The 20,114-nt window shown below is 41.1% G+C and overlaps 1 protein-coding gene across 1 annotated transcript in view; it reads right to left on the minus strand.

The window, feature by feature from the left end:
- Positions 1 to 8,558: 8,558 nt before the first annotated feature.
- LOC140733648 (ectonucleotide pyrophosphatase/phosphodiesterase family member 3-like) overlaps positions 8,559 to 20,114 on the minus strand; it is a 114,429-nt gene continuing 102,873 nt past the window's right edge. Inside the window, exons 20-24 of the mRNA XM_073057262.1 lie at positions 19,104 to 19,236; positions 17,772 to 17,846; positions 15,548 to 15,680; positions 12,444 to 12,600; positions 8,559 to 10,885 (exon numbers count right to left, since the gene is read on the minus strand). Of these exons, the coding sequence (XP_072913363.1) occupies positions 10,715 to 10,885; positions 12,444 to 12,600; positions 15,548 to 15,680; positions 17,772 to 17,846; positions 19,104 to 19,236 (669 nt within the window). The 3' untranslated portion in view covers positions 8,559 to 10,714. The remainder of the gene's footprint in view (positions 10,886 to 12,443; positions 12,601 to 15,547; positions 15,681 to 17,771; positions 17,847 to 19,103; positions 19,237 to 20,114) is intronic.

A 20,114-nucleotide genomic window follows, 5' to 3' on the forward strand; every position in this document is an offset into this window, starting at 1 on the left:
GAGTAGGGGGTACGCGTCAAGCTGCGTGAACCTATTGATGGTCTGGCTATAGTCCACGACCATCCTATTTTTCTGCCCGGTCCGAACAACAACCACCTGGGCCCTCCAAGGACTTGTGCTTGGCTCAATGATCCCCTCCCTGAGCAGCCGCTGCACCTCTGACTGAATGAAGGCCCTGTCCCCCGCACTGTACCTCCTGCTTTTAGTTGCCACAGGTTTACAGTCGGGGGTCAGGTTGGTGAACAGCGGTGGGGGAGGGATCTTGAGGGTGGACAGGCTGCAAGTGGTGTCAGTAGCGCAGCTGTTGGCATGGTGCGGGGTGGGATGTGCGGGTCGGCGTGTGTGTGTGGTCAGTAGCGGGGTATATGGCGAAGTCCCACAAAACTGAGGATTCCTGACAGTGAGTGGTGGGAGGGGCCCGTCATATGCCATAATCACACTTCTGAGGTGGCTCTGGAAGTCCAGCCCCAATAGCACAGGGGCGCGCAGTTGAGGCATGACCAGTAGCGCAAAGTCCCGATATTCTGTGCCCTGCACCACCAATGTCAATACACAACCCACCCGGATATCTGTGGAATGCGACCCAGAAGCCATGGTGACCCTCTGGCTTACCGGCCGTGTAACGAGTCCGCAGCATTGCACCGTGTCCGGGTGAATAAAACTCTCAGTGCTGCCCGTGTCAAACAGGCAGCTAGTCCTGTGCCCCTCCACCAGGATGTCCATCATTGACCTTGCAAGCTGGTGTGGAGCGCTTTGGTCGAGGGTTACGGAGGCCAGAGTTGAACTGCCGTCTTCGTGCCCGGTAAACACCAGTGGGTCGGGGGCGGGGCAAGGTGGCACCGACAAAGATGGCCACCCCCATGCCTCGCACAAGGCGGGCAGGCAAGATGGCGACGACCAAGATGGCCACCCCCATGCCTCGCACGAGGCGGGCAGGCAAGATGGCGGTGACCAAAATGGCGGCCTCCATGCCTCACACGCAGTGCTGCCCAACCCCGCTCGTGGTTTAGACTTACAGACCTTGGCGAAATGGCCCTTCTTCCCGCAGCTGGAGCAGGTAGCTTCTCGGGCCAGGCAGCATTTTCGGGGGTGCTTTTCGAGTCCGCAGAAGTAACACTGCGTGGACTTGCGACTGGCAGCAGCTGTGGTCGGTTTCTTGGAGTTCGTGGACTCGCGACTGGCAGCGGTGGTGGTGGATTTGTTTGCGGGCGGCGGCGGGGTCTGCAGTGTCCACGGAACTGGCGGGGGATCGCGCGGCTGGACAGCATCAGCGTTGTGCAGAGCAGCCTCCAGCATGTCAGCCGTCTCGATCGCCAAGCGTAAGGTAAGATCGGCATTTTCCAGCAGCCGCTGGCGCACGTACACTGACCTGATCCCCGTAACGAAGGCGTCTCGTACTAGCAGCTCCGCATGTTGTTCCGCCGTCAGTCCTTTGCAGTCGCAGGCCCGCACGAGTGTCTGTAGGGCCCGGAGAAACTCAGCGTTCGACTCGTTGGTTCGCTGTCGCTGCGTCGCTAAGCGATGTCTTGCGTAGACGGTGTTCACCGGCCGCAGGTACTGTCTTTTGAGGGCGTCCAGTGCCCCTTGGTAGGTCGGCAGGTCTCTGATAAGGGAGAATACTTTCGGACTTACTCTAGATAGGAGGATTTTGTACATTGTGGCAGGCTCAGTCACTGGAATCGCTTCCAAGTATGATTGGAAGCATGCAAGCCAGAGTTCAAAGGCAAAAGCTGCTTCTGGAGCCTGGGGGTCCAAGTCTAATATTTCCAGACGTAAAATACTTTCCATGTTTTAAAACATCCAGCCAATAAAATTGATGCAACATCAATAACTCTCGGAGACGTGAGGCGAGATATAGGCTTTTATTGGCTGGAAGAAAGAACAAGCAGCAATTGACCACCACACTACATCCTGGAGACTGAGACCAGGGCTGTGTCTCCAATCGCCTTTATACCGGGGTCTGTGGGAGGAGCCACGGTCAGTGGGAGGAGCCACAGGAGCAGTCAGCAGGGGGGGCGTGTCCAGACAGGTATATGTAGTTCACCACACTGACACATGGCATAGGCAGCAATCCAGAAGGTCCTGTTTTTCAGCTTTCTACCTAGCTCCCTAAAATCTCTCTTCAGGACCTCCTCACCTTGTAATTGGTGCCAATATGTACCAAGACTCTGGCATGGTCTCCCTCACCCTTGAGATGCCTTCGACCAGATCTGAGACATCCCTGATCCTGCCACCAGGGAGGCAACATATCATCTGGATGTCTCCATCCTACGCACAGAACCTCAACTCTGTTCTCTGACTACAGAATCTCCTATCAACGCTGCAGTCCTCTTCACCTCTCTGCTCTTCTGAGCCACAGCACCAGACTCAGTACCAGAGATCCAGTCACTGTGGCATACTTATTATTGAGCGAATGTCCACAGGTATACTCTGCACTGGCTGTGCATTCCCCCTCCCTCTCCTGACAGTCACCCATTTACCTGGTCTTCTGCAAACTAGAGGTGACCACCTCCCAGTAGCTCCTGTCTATCACCTCCTTATTCACCCATATGAGTCAAAGGTCATCGAGTTGCATCTCCAGTTCCTCAATACGTTCTCTCAGGAGCTGCAACTCTGTGCACCTGGTGCAGATGGGTTTATCTGGGTGACTGGAGGTTTCCCAGCCTTCCCACAATCCACACAGAGTACAAAACGCTGCCCCCGGAGCCATTCTCACTCATCTACTATACCCTACAGAAGAGGCATGAACAAATAAGAAGGAAGAGAGAGTAACTTACAAGACAATCTACTTCACTCAACCCTGATGAGCCAAAGCCACTCTAAAGAATGGCTGCTCTGCTTGAACTTGAATTATTTTTGCCCCTTTCCTTGCTGATTGGTTGCTCCTCAACTCAGAGAAACTGCCTTGAAACTCCGCCTTTAAAATCTCAATTGCTGTCCTGATTAAAAATCAGCTCTTTTTACACACCCCTGATGCGGATTGTCCAACTCAGTCTGTGTAACTTCATTATTGTTTAGTTCCCCAAAGACCTTTAGTTACCAATTCCTTTCATTACACAAAACTGATCTAAAACTAGCATACTTCCTAGTTCGGTTTCTCAATATGTTGACTTTTTTATTTTTAAAAAAACAGCTCTCTTATACATTTCACATGCATTTTGCCCAGTCTGTAAATTCAAATTCACTGTGATTATTGCATTAGTTTGTTCATTATTTGCCATGCTATATGACTTAGGTTATCATGATCTTTCCATGACCATGATTGTTTTTGGCAAACCTTTCTACAGAAGTGGTTTGCCATTGCCTTCCTCTGGGCAGTGTTCTTATAAGACAGGTGACCCCAGCCATCATCAATACTTTTCAAAGGTTGTCAGTCAGTGGTTGCATAACCAGGACTTGTGATATGCACCAGCTGCTTACATGGCCACCCATCAGTTGCTCCCATGGCTTTACGTGACCCTGATTGGCGGGGGGGGGGGGGCTAAGCCGGTGCTACACCTCAAACACCTTACCTGCCCCTGGGTGACCTGCTGGCTAGCAGAGGGAAGGAACATCTTACACCTCCTTTGATAGAGACGAGCCTCCACTTCACCACCCAATTAATGCATACCCTTGTTACTTACCCTTCCAGTTGACTGAATTACAACCAGTGGTTGAACACCTTTCAGACAACAGTTTAATCTCAACCCAAACTGATGCTTGTTTTTATTTAACTAATAACCCCTCTACTGCATTCCTGTTTTAATATTAGAGCTTCCTGGTCTTACTCGCATTCAGCAGACCCATTTAAAAAAGCTTCCACAGACAATTTTCTATCTAATAATCAGCAATTTCCATATTCAGAATACTGAAAATAAGATTTTTGAATTGTCTTTCACCCCGAGTTAGGACATAATTTAAAAATTAGTTTCTCCGTAACGTTCAACATACTCATGTACCCAATATCATGCTATTTTACCAGGGACACTAGCTCAAATAATGACATTTTAAATTGCAATCTAAACATGAGGTTAGCTATTATGTGTGCAGTTCTGATTGCCACACTATAGGATGTGATTTCACTGGAGAATTTGCCAGTTGTTGCCTGGGGACAACATGTGGGGAGATTGGACAGGCTGGGTATGTTTTCCATGGGGTAGGCTGATTTGATGGAAGTATACTACATTTGAGAAGCAGAGATGGTACATGGTTAGGAAATATTTTCGTGGCAGTGGTTTTACGATGAAATTGTGTATGCTTCAGGTAAGCAGTAGAGGGTGCAGACCAGTTTCTCTCCAAACTTGCTTCTGCAGCATTGCCACATCACTAAAACATTCTGTTCCAGGCATCATTCTTAGCAAATCTGCTCTGTGACCTTCTGGCACTAATGCACATTCAAAAGCCTTATGCATTTGGCATTTTGTAGATGTACAAAACATTAGTTCCCAATCCCTTAACCAACTTTTCAAATATTGAATATTAATTGCCCAATAATAAAATCTAAAATTAGGCAATGCCAATCCACCTTCCTTCCTTGCCTTCTGTAAATATCTTTTACCTAATCTAGGATTTTTGTTCTGCCATATATATGAGGAAATTTTTGAATCAACATTGTCAAAAAAGGATTTCGGAATAAAAATTGGTACTGCTTGAAATATATATAAGAACTTGGGTAAAATAATCATCTTAATAGCTTTAATCTGACCTATCAGAGATAAAGACAATGGTGACCATTTAGTGAACAAACATTTAATCTGATCAATTAAGGGTAAAAAATTAACCTTGAATAACTCGTTATATTGGGTAAATCTGGAAACTAAATCTGTACAAGGATTTTCATTGGGTTCTATTTTAGGGACTTCTCTTCCCTTTGCTCTTTCTAAATTGCATAAATGAATTGACAATCTGATAGTCAAACACACTTTACGTATATGGTTTCAATTTTGGAAATTTTTTGGGTTGAATCAATTTGTTTAACTATTCCTATTGTATCCTATTTCTTTTTTCATCCTTCTATTATGGACCAAGCTTATTCAGCTTGGAAGACTAAAGGAATACTACGATTTTCTGATTTATTTTTGGATAATTGTTTTATGTCTTTTGAAAAATTATCTAATAAATATAATTTGCCCAGATCTCATTTTTTTAGATATTTACAGATTAGGAATTTCTTAAACACTGTACTTCCTACCTTTCCAAATCTTGATTCTTCAGGTATTTTGGAGAAATTGTTAGAACTAAATCCTTTTCAGAAAGGTGTAATATCAAATGTTTACAATATAATTATCAAAATACGTTCAGAGGCCTTTTATAAGATTAAAAATGATTGGGAAAGAGAACTTAACTTTACTATCCCTATTGAGAATTGGGATAAAATTCTTCAATTAGTTAATTTATCCTCTGTATGTGCTAAACATTCATTGATACAGTTTAAAGTTGTGCACAGGGCTCATATGTCCAAGGATAAATTGGCTCATTTTTATTCCCATATAAATCCTATATGTGACAGATGTCATTCTGAGATAGCTTCTTTAACTCATATGTTTTGGTCATGTCCACTTTTGAAAAAATATTGGAAAGACATTTTCGATATTATTTCCACGGTATTGAACATTGATTTACAACCTCATCCTATTACTGCAATCTTTGGTTTACCAATGATGGAGTCAATCCATTTATCTTCTTCTGCTTGTCGGATGATTGCATTTCTTACATTAATGGCTAGAAGATCTATTTTGTTGAATTGGAACGAAATTAATCCCCCTACCGTATTTCATTGGTTTTCTCAAACTATGTTATGTCTAAATTTGGAGAAAATTAGAAGTGTCGTATATGACCCTTCCATTAAATTTGAAAAGATTTGGAGGCCATTTATTCAATATTTTCACATGATGTAATTTGACCCTGTTCCAATCCTATTTGTTTTTCTGGTTTTGATTATATATATATATGTTGAGAGGATCGGAGTTGGGGACACTGATGATTTTGTAATTTTTTTTATAGATACTATAAACAGCCCATTTTTTTTCTTCTTTTTTTTTTCTTTAATAGTCAGTGGTTAGTTTGTTAGTTTAGTTTTTCTTAGGGTATTAATATTTTTTTTTCTTTTTCTCTTTTGTGTTTTTTTTTCAACATGATTTACCTAGTTTTTTTTTTGTTTCGTTTATATGACATTTGTATCATTCATGATTTGGGAAGACTTAACTATATTGTACTTATTGCTTGTGTATCCTTTTATGTTCATTTTAATTTTGTAAGTTTGTAATCCCATTATCTATGTACTAATCTTATCATGTTGATATTAATAAAAAGATTGAAAAAGAAAAAAGAAAGAAAGAAAACATTAGTTCAGTCATACTTGGAATATTGTGTACAATTCAGGTTGTTGCTCTACAGAAAGCATGTGGTATCATTAAGAGACAGGGCAGAAGAGATTTAACAGAATGTTGCCTGGAGCGTCGGACTTTAGTTACAGATAGTATACTTATAGATTTATTTAGAAACAATGTGGAATAGGCCCTCCAGCCCATCAAGCCTCACCATCTAGTCATCAGTCACGTGATTTAATCCTAGCCTGATCATGGGACTATTTACAATGACCAATTAACCTACCCAGCAGTAGGTCTTTGAACTGTGGGAGGAGACCAGAGTACTCAGAGGAAACTCACGCAGCCACGGGGAGAACTTACAAACTCCTTACAGGCAGCAGCGGGAATTGAACCCAGGTCACCGGTGCTGTAAAGAACTATGCTACCATGCCACCCAATTTTAGGTTTATAAAATTGAGAGGCATAGATAGGAGATATAGTCCGCCTTTTTCCCAGGGTAGGGCAGTCTAAAAATAGAGGGCTTTTAGGTTTAATGTAGGAGGTGAAAAACTGAAATTTTCCCCTCAGATCTCCTTTATCCAAAAATAATGGTTAATGAAAGCAAACTTCCAGATATGCTGGTAGACACAATCATTTGCAACATTTTAAAAGGCATTTGGAGAGGTGTTTAGAAAAAGAAGCAGGAGGATACAAGCCTAACACAGGCAAATGTAATTAGGGTAGTTTGGCCCATCTTGTCCATGCTGACTGTGATGCCAATGTTCCCATGTCTGTGTTGTACGGTTCTGACTACATTGCAGGATTTATTTAAGATGGAGCCATAATCAATAAAGATCGTGAGGGACACCTCTGCCATTATTATTCTCAACACAGGTGCTCAACAAGCTTTCATCCTCAGCCCACTACTCTGCTCCCCGTACACTCATACTGCATGACAAGATTCTGCTCTCATTCCATCAACAATTTTGCAGATAATAATGAATTTATGTACAGGAAGGAGGTAAAGAGCTTAATGACGTGGTGTCATGACAACAACTTTCCCGCAAGGTCCGGCGGCATCTGGTGAACTCCCGTGCCCGGCCGTACTCATATCTGCAGCAGGTGAACAGCCTCTGGCATGGTGGAGAAAGGTTCCACGTGAACTGCATTTGAACATGGGTCAGTCAGTCCTAGAAGATGGGTGAACGCTGTTCCAAAGGGACAGGCGATGGTCAGCAAAACAGAAGAGCTCGACATTGACTTCAGGAAGGGGGGTGATGCACATGCTCTTTTAATATCAACAATGCTGAGTTTGAGAGAGTCAAGAGCTTCATGTAAAAAGATTATTCCTTGGTGTGAATCTCACTAATAGCCTGTCCTGGTCCAGCCAAGTAGATGCCATGGCAAAGGAAGCTCACCAACGTTCTCTACTTCCTCAGGAGGCTGAAGACCCTCACTGATTTTTAATCTGTGCACCATAGGAAGCATCCTATCTGGATGCATAATATCTTGGTGTGGATGTGACTACAAGAAACCACAGAGTTGTGGACAAAGCTGAGCACATCACAGAAACCAGCTTCATCTTTATGGGTTCTGTCTCAGCTTCTCACTGCCTCAGTAAAGCAGGGAGCAAAGACCCCACTCACCCTGGACTTCCTCCATTCTCCCATCGGACAGAGGATAAAAAAGCACTAAAATTTGTACCATCTGTCTCAAGGGCAGCCTCTACTCTCCTGTAATAGGACTATTAAACTGTTTCCTAGTATGTTAAGATGGATTTTGACCTCACAATCTACCTCACTGCACTTTCTCTGTAGCTGTAACACTTAATTCTGCATTCTACTATTGCTTTATCTTGTACCACCTCAAAGCATTGAGCAATGAGTTTATCTGCAAGAACAGTATGCAAGACCAGCTTCTCCCTGTTATCTTGGTACTGTGACAATAATAGACCAATTCCAATTTACATAAAGGAAAGACACAGCTCAAATTTCTCATTCCTGTAACTCAAGCCATGTAATTTAGGTTGGGTTTCCATTATTTAACAGAAACGAAAATTCTACTTCATTGCTTTCATAGCAATGATTCATTGAGTCTTCAGTTTGATCTTAGCACAGAATTTCTTCGAACAATGAAATGTATACCAAAACTAAATGATTGAAATGGAAATGTATCTATCAAGTGTATGGCAGAATAAGCAGGCAGTAAAAGTAGACAACTCAGGAACTGCAATGGCCCAACCAATAAGAATAGACCAATAAAGACAGAATATTTGTTTAACAGAATTATAATTATACAACTAGATAGTACAATAACATTATAAAAATTAGATGCTCAAGTATTAATTCTGTCACATTAAATCACAGACATTATAAAATTACTATATTGGCTAGCATGAGAAAACAATTACATCTTTTCTCAAACTAGATTTAAAAATCTATGAATGAAGAAAGTAAAATAACCATGATTTTCTTCAGGCTGGAAGTGTAGAAGAAACTCAATTGTTAATCCTACATTAACGGAAGCTGATCTTATGAAATTCACAGTCACGTTTACTATCTTTGACAAAGAGATACTGAGACCTCCAATACAGTTTTATAACAAAAAGCTTGGATAGCTGAAAACAATTCATCATATTGGTCTTTGCTCAATACAATACTAGCAAATTCTTCAAATGAAACGACCAGCGAAGTTGTACTGTGAGAATTTTGTATGTTTCCGTGAGATCATCTCTCATTTTTCAAAATTCAAAAGGTTAGATGATACTAAGATAGGTGGCGTTGAGGATAATGAAGTAGGTTTTCAAAGCTTGCAGAGAGATTTAGGCCAGTTAGAAGAGCGGGCTGAATGATGGCAGATGGAGTTTAATGCTGTTAAGTGTGAGATGCTACATTTTGGTAGGAATAATCAAAATAGGACATACATGGTAAATGGTAAGGCACTGAGGAATGCAGTAAAAAAGAGTGATCTAGGAATAATGGTGCATAGTTCCCTGAAGGTGGAATCTCATGTGGATAGGGTGGTGAAGAAAGTTTTTGGTCTGCTGGCCTTTATAAATCAGAGCATTGAGTATAGGAGTTGGGATGTAATGTTAAAATTGTACAAGGCATTGGTGAGGCCAAATTTGGAGTACTGTGTACAGTTCTGGTCACTGAATTATAGGAAAGATGTCAACAAAATAGAGAGAGTACAAAGGAGATTTACTAGAATGTTACCTGGGTTTCAGCACCTAAGATACAGGGAAAAGTTGAACAAGTTAGATCTTTATTCTTTGGAGCATAGAAGGTTGAGGGGGGACTTGATAGAGGTATTTACAATTATGAGGGGGATGGATAGAGTTGACATGGATAGGATTTTTCCATTGAGAGTAGGGGAGATTCAAACAAGAGGACATGAGTTGAGAGTTAAGGGGCAAAAGTTTAGCGGTAACGTGAGGGGGCACTTCTTTACTCAGAGAGTGGTAGCTGTGTGGAACGAGCTTCCAGTAGAAGTGGTAGAGGCAGGTTCTATTTTGTCATTTTAAAGAAATGGATAGATATATGGACAGGAAAGGAATGGAAGGTTATGGGCTAAGTGCAGGTAGGTGGGACTAGGTGAGAGTAAGCGTTCGGCACGGACTAGAAGGGCCGAGATAGCCTGTTTCCGTGCTGTGATTGTTATACGGTTATACAGATTTGAGTACACTATCCCCTCCAGTGATAACTCTTCACATGAATGTCCACTGCACTCTCCTCCGTCAATTATCTCCCACCCCACTGGTGGGACTGGTTCAAACACCAGTCCTGTTCACAATTCTTTAGAAAGAAAGGGACACATAAAAAGATGACAGAAATTGATCAGGACAACACTAAGGTATCAGCTAACCTGGAAGTTAAAATGTAATTTAATCGCTCCATAGAAATGTTAACATCAAATCTTGTAGTTGTGAAAGTTGCAGTTATAACAAAACATTATATAACACTGTTCCTGAAAGTGCAAATGTAGAAATTATTCCCTTTTATAGATCTGGTTACATAAAACAACACAGACATTTTGTGTCAGCTTGTTTAGATCCTCCAAGTAGCATTAGAAATACAGGTTTAAATCTTTATGCCAAATGCCAGCATGTGGTAAATCTTAATCCAATTTTTCCACTGGAGTTTTAATCTCATTCTTGCTGTACAATTGTGTTTTTTTAAAAACTTGCCAGGCAATAACATACCTTCACTTTTTAAAAACCATCTGAAATTTAAAAATACGTCAAATATATAACAAATGTGGTGAATTGCTCCGTTGCATTTACACTTCCATTGTCTTTTCTGCACTCTACCGTCCTCAGGTGCCACCAGTACCTATTTTCAAAAGCCTTAAGTGCACTGCATACCAAATTCCATTTCTGCATGAACAAAACGTTAGAAAAACACTAATACTATGAACAAGGCACTTAATCACATTTGATCTTCAATTTTCGGTAGATACGTTTTCAACTGTAATATCTCTGGAACCGGCTGCCTTCTTTCCTGATAAAAATCGAGTCCGGTGATCAGCTCCACATCTCGCACTCGGGTTCGGTGAGCCCAGATTCGCTCTTCAACCCACTGGGATTCATTTTTGCCATCCTGCCAAAGAGCACAGAATTCATCAATCCAGCCACCATGCACACATTCACTCGAAAGCATCGTAGGAAAATAAAATCTCCTGATCATCTCTTCATAGACTCTGAGTGCGACAGTCAGAGTGATGCTAAGTATCCCATCAGGATTTGGAAAAGATGTTGGGAATCACAGAACAAAGAGTCAGTCTTAATAAGAACATAGCCAAGGCAAACTTTGCTGCCGTTGTTGAGTGCTGTCGAGTCGTTGTTAACTCATGGCGACCCTAGACAGTGTAGTTGTCTATTCGGTTTTCGTGGCAAGATACGGAAGTAGATTACCAGGCCTTTCTTCCGCGCAGATACTGCTGCTGCCCAGGTTGGGACCCAGCAGAATGTGAACTCAAGACCACCTGTTTCACAGTCCAGTGCTGGCCCAACTTAACACCCCTCCAAACTATCCCATTATAAACATGTCACTGTGAGCTATCTAAAGGACAGGATAAGCACATGGTAATGTTTCTTTGGAGACTGACGTTTTGTTGAAAATACGATTTAATATGTAACAAAACCATTCTGATAATTAAGGTAGCAAATGGGTGAAGAAATTGTACAACGGAACTAGCTGGAATTTGGAGTTAAAGAGGGGTATTTGTATGAATAAGGTATGGAATCATCATCATTATGTGCTGTGTCATATGACATGAGCAACTGTTCTTGGCAAATTTTTCTACAGAAGTGGTTTGCCATTGCCTTCTTCTGGGCAGTGTCTTTACAAGCCAAGTGGTCCCAGCCATTATCAATACTCTTCAGAGAGTGTCTGTCTGGCGTCAATCGTGGGTTTTTTTTTTAAAAACTTGCCAGGAACTAACTCCACTTTTTTGCAAATCATCTGAAATTTAAAAATACATCAAATATGTAATGAATGTGGTGAATTGTTCCATTGCATTTACACTTCCATAACCAGGGTAACTAGGACTTGTGATATGCACCAGCTACTCGTGTGACCATCCACCACCGGCTCCCATGGGTTCACATGACCCTGATCAGGGGCTAAGCAGGTGTAACACCTTGTTCAATGGTGACCCGCAGGCTAGCAGAGGGAAGGAGTGCCTTACAGCGGCATCAATGACAAAGAACAAGTGATGTTTGGTAGATACGTAAGTAAGGGTTGGAAAAGCATACCAGCAGCAGTTTCTCTAGAACTCAACCATTGAAGATAATAACCCTAAGTCAGGGACTCAGAAAAACTTGCCAAGACTGAACCCTGACTAGATTCATCAAGAGTGGATCTTATCAGAATACAAATGGTATGTTCCGTAAGTTGTTAAAGTATGAGTCTTGTTTGAAATTACATGGTGAATCTTTGAATTATTTGAACTAATTGTGATTACTACAGTCGTTCAACAAAGTTATTATCAGTTATGTTATACTGTGTTGTATTTAATTGACAACATGGACACACTGAAAAGATAAAACTAAACTCTCGCAGAATTTACATTAATTTAAAAACACTAGTTTGTTCTCAAGCTACAGGTAACTGCCACCTGTTTCTATCTGTGATTTTTTTTTGAAGTTTTACTTACTGCGCAGCTTTCACTGTTGTCAGGTCTGTGGGGCAGAATGAAAGCCAGTGCCTCCAGTGAGTCCTCGCACTGCAGGGGGCTTTGCGCTCTGTTCTTGCAGTTGGTAAGCACTATGAAGTAGTGAGTTGGGATCGGGCTGTGCACATCCTTGGTATTCCTTCAAAACAAGTTGTATAAACAAAGAATAACTTGTTATAGAAATATTCCATTAGTCAGCTTTCATTGTATGCTGGGTACATAACAATTTAGTCCATTTCCTCTAACACAGAGTAACAGAGCACAGGGAAGAGGCCCCTTAGCCCATCTGGTCCTTGTCAACCAGCATATCTGTCCTGCCAGTCCCAGTTCTGCACATTCAGCCCATAACCTTCCAAGCCTTTCTTTTCCATGTACCTATCCAAATACTTCTTTTAAATGTGGCAGTTGTACCCACCTCGACTATTTCCTCTGGCAGCTCACTACTCTCTGTTCGAAGTTGCCTCCTGTGTCCCTTTGAAATCTCTCCCCTCTTATCTTGTATCTGTGCCCTCTATTTCTGGGCTCACTAACCCTGGGGAAAAGACTATGAGCAGCCACCTTATCCATCCCCTCGTGATTTTACAAACCTCTTAAGTCACTCCTCTTCATGCACTCCAGGAAATAAAAGATCCCATGTGGCCAACCTCTCCCTATAACTCAGGCCCACTAGTCCAGGCAACATCCTCGTATATCTTTCATGCACTCTCTCTAGCTTGACAGTATCTTGCCTATAACTGGGTGACTAAAACTCTGCATGCAGACTTGTAAGCAACATAATGCCCCTTCTCCTAAGCTCGATGTACTGACTGATGAAGGCCAGCACACTAAAAGCTGCCTTCACCACTCTGTCTAATTGTGCAGCTGCATTCAGTGAACTGTGTACTTGCACTCCCAGTGCCTCTGTTCCACAACATCTGTCAGTGCCCTACCATTCACTGGTTTGACTGTCCAAAAGGCATCACCTCACACTTACCCAAGTTGAACTCATTTGCCATTCTTCAGCATGTCTCCCTAACTGATCAAAATCTCTGTGCAATTCATTGTAACCTGCTTCACTCTCCACAAGAGTCCCTAATTTAGTATCATCAACAAACTTGCTTATTATCCCATCTACATCTATATCCAAATCACTTCCATACGTAATGAAAAACAGGTCTCAAAACTGACCTTTCCATACAGTTTCACTTTATTTTCCAGCATTATTTCCTAGAACTGGTGCAATCAGAGATTAACAGAAATTACATAATCAGTTTCCCACTTGAGCCATTTTCACAAATGGCATTCTGGGTATTGGCTTAATCCAAATAACTATCCACTGACCAAGCCAAACTAATAATCATCAGAAGTTTCACTAACTTTTGAGTACTCAGGTTGGTTCTGAGAACAATGAAATGGGTACAGATTTTTAAGGAACCGACTAATCTACCCAGTGAATCAAGTAAAATGATCTTTCATAAAATACTCAATAATTTAAAATCTGGTTTCTCCTAGATTTGCATATGCAGAAATATTTAATATGTGATGGGAAGGGTAACTTGATCAGCTCATTTTCAGTAAATTAATCAAGATCTAAGTATATGAAGGAATATCCTAATTAGATGTAGTAAATGCTACTAATTTTGCTGGTAAATTGCATATTTTGGAGATGTTAATAGCTAACTGAGCTTCAGCAGAAGTGGGGGTGAGGGATCTTTACAAAACAAGAACACTAGGCCCAGAGAGCATGAGGTGGAGATCGGCAAGTGTGCCTACAAGACTCATCTCCTTCTACCTTAGGCCACGAACTTATCAATTATCCCTGATGAGTTATTAACTTCAAACGTTCTGATAATCACTCAGAGTTGAACTGCATGTGCATGTAACGAGAGCTGTATAACTCATCTCCTTCTACCTCAGGCCACAAACTTATCAATCACCCCTGCAGTGGACACTTTCTGGAGGTCCAAGATCTGTATGCTCCACGACCGCTGGACTAAGTGTGTAAATGTAGGAGGGGACTATGTTGAAAAATAAATGTGCCAGGTTTTCTAAAATTGACTCCTTCTACCTTATGGCCACAAACTTATCAATCACCCCTCGTAAAGTGAATATTGACCAGTAAATAACCTTCAGATCTGAATATGCATTGAAGAGTAAATCTAAAATGCAACTCTGAACAATGATTTAAATTTGTTATTTGTGTCTCTTTGGGTGTCTGTAGTATGGGTGTGAAGAAAGGAGGTGTGAAAGAGGTGTGTAATTCAAAGGAAGCATTGTAAATGTGGATTTGTTTGAATTGTCCTGAATTTTTCTTCGATCTTTAGCACAAAAAATGTTTTATAGTGTTGGGCTAAGCAGACCTCCCTACCCCCCCCCCCTTAAAGGGGTCTCCACCTGATGCCTACTGTATTTCACTTTGTCAAATAAAGAGGCTGCTCCATGTCTACAAATACTTCTCTCCAGTGACTTAATTCACACAACAACGGCCCCTGGACAACCATTTGCGATACCTTAACCTCTGTTATGAACAGAGTTGAGAAACAGGACAAAACCTAACTGCTCTGTTTTGGGTTAGTGTGGACTCGAGTCTAAGGACCATCTTGTGTATTGTGATTTTTTCAGATTCTGTGCAGACTTTGAACGATTAAAGTGAGGATGTTCCTTCTGCCAAGAGAGGGTCAAGATCAAAGGTCATTCCAAAGATAACTAAAAACGTCATTCCCTGTTTAAAGTTTAGAAAAGCTGCCTCCCTCACTATTTTATCACTGTGCGGAACAAGCAATAAAGAATTAAATTTAGGGTTCCATACAAAAATGGGAAACTATAACGGAAAAGGGAAAATAAAATGGAACTATGCAATTTGCTTTTCAGAATGGTCATCCAGTCTGATTGGTCGCTTATTCCGCAGGATTCTGAAATTCCACTACTTTCAATACAGTTTTGGCAGGGTTGCCTAAAGTGGGAATCACTGGAGTTTCGTGAATCACAACTAATTCATCAAGGTCTAGTATGAAATCTATCAAGGCCAGAGTATGTTGGCCATTTGTGTTAAGGCACGGGGAACCTGTGAAACCTTGGTGTCGGTGGAAGTATTAAAAACCACTTACTCTGCAATAATATTGGGGGTATCAAACCGTCCATTGAAATCAAAATCAAACACTGGTCCGCTGATCACATTGATACCATTTCTTCGTTGTGCATACTTCACCAACAAAACATTTTGGAAGTAATCCCATATCTCTGTCAAATAACAAAACAAGAATTTCTCTCTTCATTCAGCATTTATTATCTAGAGGAGAATAACAACGCTCAAGCTCTTCATGATCCAGGTAATCGTCAGGTGTCGTTTTTATTTCACAATAATCAGGAGGAACAATTGAGACTAAATTTCTATTGCCTTGGTCCACACAATTAGAATCACCACCTGTAATTCCCCTCACATGTAACTCAAAATATAACCTGTATCAGTCTCTGAAACCATTGAGACATCACCACACAAAAAAAAGCATCTTCATCAGATGTCCATTTGAAAATTAACTCACATAGATTGCACAGATTCTAGGCAGCTGGGTTCCAGTGACACAGATATTAACAAGTGCAGTGTGGTAGCAGCTTGAAAATACTGAACTGCCTTGTTCTCATCAAAAATAGGTCATTCAAGTCTGCCTGCTTTATTCAGTGGGCATTTTTTGTTTTTAAAAGAAAATTCAGGGTCTTATTAACTAGACAGTGTGCAAGTTTTAAACACAAGGAAGTCTACAGATGCTGGAAACCCAAAGCAACACACACAAGTCGCTGGAGGAACTCAGCAGATTGGGCAGCATCTATGGAAATGAATAAACAGTCAATGTTTCGGGCTTTAGGGGACTAAGAAGGGAGGGGGAAGATGCCAGAATAAAAAGGGGGATGGGAGGGGGAGGAGGTTAGCTGGAAGGTGATAGATGAAGCCAAGTGAGTGGGAAAGGTCAAGGGCTGGAGAAGAAGGAATTTGATTGGAGATGAGAGTGGGCAATGGGAGAAAGAGAAGGAGGAGGAGTGCAAGTTTTGTCAAGGTTTAAACTTTGTGCCATGGAAAAGAAAACAAATGTTACCCTAAGATTATTTAGATATGGAAGGCAGTGTGCAGAGTAAAGTGGCTCGCTGTCACCCCCCTACAGACTTCCTGCAGATCCTGGGACAAAGTTCTCACACCCTGCCAATGTTACAGCGAGCAAAACTGATCCATAAATTGGAATATTTTGCTCAGTATAAAGGACTGGCCCTCTCCGTCAGATTTATACCTACATGCTAGTAACTTGCCCAGCTGTGAGAGGACTAAAAAAGATTTAACTTTTTGCAGTAATATTCATCTTATGTTTTACATTTGTTGCATCCTGAAGAGAATATTCAGCCTATCTGGTCCATTGCTGTAACCACGAAATGCTTACTTCAATCTTCTTAATCTTTCTTCATTTTATTCTGGCATTCACCATTTTAAAGGGTGATAGAACCAGATTCAGCACCGAAAAGATGGGGGCAAACGGTTTCAGTTAATGGCATTTTTCTATCAATGAGACAGTAAGGACACAGGTCGAACAAATGGCTTCTATCTGTACTGATTCATGTTTTGATTCTCCAATCAAGGTCTCTTTCATTATTTGCATCTCAAATTAGATTTCCTTAGATGCATGAATGAGCCATTTGGGCAGCAGGAAAGAATGTTCAGTATATTAGAAATGGAATTTAAAATGTCCAACCTGAATAATTCTTTTGGTCTGTACCATTCATTATAACCTGTTTGTATTAATATTACAATTATATGGCTGAGATTATACCAAGATTTTGCCTCTATATGAAGCACATCCAACTTGAGTTCAAATTAAGATGCAGTAAAATAATAGCTATTCTGCCTTCGCTCAACAATTTCCCCGCTTTCTAAAGCTAGGCAGATAGATAACTCCAGTCCCAGAGCAGCTGTAGTTGAAGGCAGTTTTATTATTCAGCAACACTTTACAGTATGCAAGGAGCTAGTGTAAAATGGCAGTATTTCTTAGCGTTGTAATGAAAGGCAAATACAACTATTAATTGAAATTCCTTTGACCTCTAACAAGTGTTGCTAACTATTTAATGAAATGTACAAATGATCATATAGCAGCCAAGTGTCAAAAGCTAACTGTTTAATAAGACAATAAGTAATCAGCAACAGTTCTGAACTTACAAGTGGTGAGATCTAGTAATTAGAGATAAAGAAAACACATTAGGAAAGAGATAATTCAGAATTACTATCAACTTACATGCAAGTCTTTATTGTTACAACATATACACCGTATATTAGGAAATTTCTGTACTTACTTTGGAAGGCTTTGTGCATAGGTGCAAGGTTGCTCGTAAATAGACCTTCAAACTGATATTGATTGGACACCAAATCTAGATAAAAAATGGTATTATTTTAAATATCGGATTTGAGGCTAATTATAAGTTAAAGCGTATTTATCTGGGTTGCACTAAAAATAAGGCTGAGCTATACTAAACTGCACCTGTATAGAGGTTTCCAATATGGACAGAAGCAATGCTTCAAGCAATAACTTCTTGTAAAATTTGTGCCTCCTTTACAACAGCTCCCTTGAAACCAAAGTAAATACGAGGATTATTGCTGAGAAATTCTGAAGGGCTTTTATTTTGGAACTTTGTTTCTGTGTTCTTCTCATCTTTTACTAAATACAGTCAGATTTTTGTACACATGAAATTGTAAAATATATTACATATTATGATACTGCAGATCATTTTCAGGAGCATTTGGCCAGAGGCACAAGAAACTGCAGATGCTGGAATCTGGAACAATCATTCTAGAAGAATTTCAGTCAAACATCAATGATGGGGGAGGGATAGGAACTGTTGGTGTTTTGGTGCAAACCCTGCATCAGGACTGAGTGTTGTATGGGGTGAGGTTGGGAGGTAGGGGGTAATGAAGTAAGCTAGACAGAGAATGGGAGATGGAAGATCTGTGAAGCATGGTTGGGGAAGGATAGGACACCAATATTGGTGAATCCTGTCAAAAAAAAAAATGCAGATAGAGTAAAAGTGAAGAAGGGGAAGTGGTGAGCAGTTGCTGAATGTTGATAAGCAGGAACCCAGAGGCTACCATGGGGTGGTGGAGATGGACTGGAAAGAGGGAGGGGGTGAAGGAAAATGGAAAAATTCAATTTTTAAAAGGTGTGTGAACAACAAAACCATCCCCGCCTAAACACAGTAAATACAATAATTCATTTTATTTATTGAGATACAACGTGGAACAGGTCTTTCTAGCCCTTCAAGCTGCGCTGCACAGCAACATCCTATTGGACCCTAACCTAATCATGGAAAAATTAACAATGGTCAAGTAACAGACTAACTGGTACATCTTTGGACCGTGGGAGGAAACCGGAAGACCTGAAGAAAACCCATGCATTTCACGGGGAGGAGGTACAGACTCCTTAAAGATGACATCAGAATGGAATTCCGAACTCTGATGCCCTTTGGTGTGATAGCATCACTCTGATCGCTACATTACCGCGGCACCCCAGTCTGGTGGATATTTAAACTATCGCTGGATATGAAAGGATCATTCCTGCAGCTGCGAAGAATCTCATCTTAAGGCAGAAAAAGGAATAATGTAATCTGGATGCAAGCTACTGCCACACTTACGGGGTGGATAAAGAAAGCCATATGTTTCATTGCGCTCTCCGGTAGCGGATGAACTAAGATTTATGGTCAAAGGAATTCGAACATCAGCAAACACACAGTTTGGAATGTCAGGCAGAGGCAAACTTAGATTGTCCTGTAAAGGAATTAAGATATGTAATGATGGTTGTAGAAATAGAAAAATAAAGCACAATTAGCATTCAATAGATCAACAGACAAATACTTCATCCTACGGACATGAGCACGTTCTAATTATTAGAAGCATAAGTAGAAAAGGCCCATTTTATAGGAGTGACATTGCTTCAAGTTTTTCCAGTACATAATTCTCATTTCTTTTCGTTTGGCTGAACCCTAACTGTGGCAGCCAATCCTAATAAATTAATGCTGCTGCTGGCGTCCTAGCGTGGGCTGTTATCCTTGTTTGACGCACCCTCCAATCACTCCAATGATAATGTTCCAAAAGTCAAAGAACTGTATTTGTTGCTTTACTAGCAAAACAATCATGAAGCAATGTAATTAAACGATCAGCAAAAGACATGACCTCCATCAGCTCCCAGCTCCAAACCGCCGAGAACAAAGCACGAATACATGACTTATTCCCTTCGGTTTTACCACACCCTCACTCATGGGACTAGTTACCATAATATGAATCATAAACAAACAACAGAATACACTGCAGATAGAAAATAGATGCATGGCCATTCAAGTAACAACCTGATCTTGTGGTCAATGAAGAAAAGGATTACCACCACTTCTGGCCTAATGAACAAACCAGCGCACTAAATACTTAACAAGTACAGTCAGCCCTCCTTATCCGCGGGGGATTGGTTCCGGGACTCCCCCCGCGGATACCAAAAAACGCGGATGCTCAAGTCCCTTATTTAAATGGCGTAGCATTTGCATATAACCTACACACATCCTCCTGTGTACTTTGTCATCTCTAGATTACTTATAATACCTAATATAATGTAAATGCTATGTAAATAGTTGTTATACTGTATTGTTGAGGGAATA

The sequence above is a fragment of the Hemitrygon akajei genome, chromosome 9, assembly GCF_048418815.1.
Source record: "Hemitrygon akajei chromosome 9, sHemAka1.3, whole genome shotgun sequence".
Lineage (NCBI taxonomy): Eukaryota > Metazoa > Chordata > Chondrichthyes > Myliobatiformes > Dasyatidae > Hemitrygon > Hemitrygon akajei.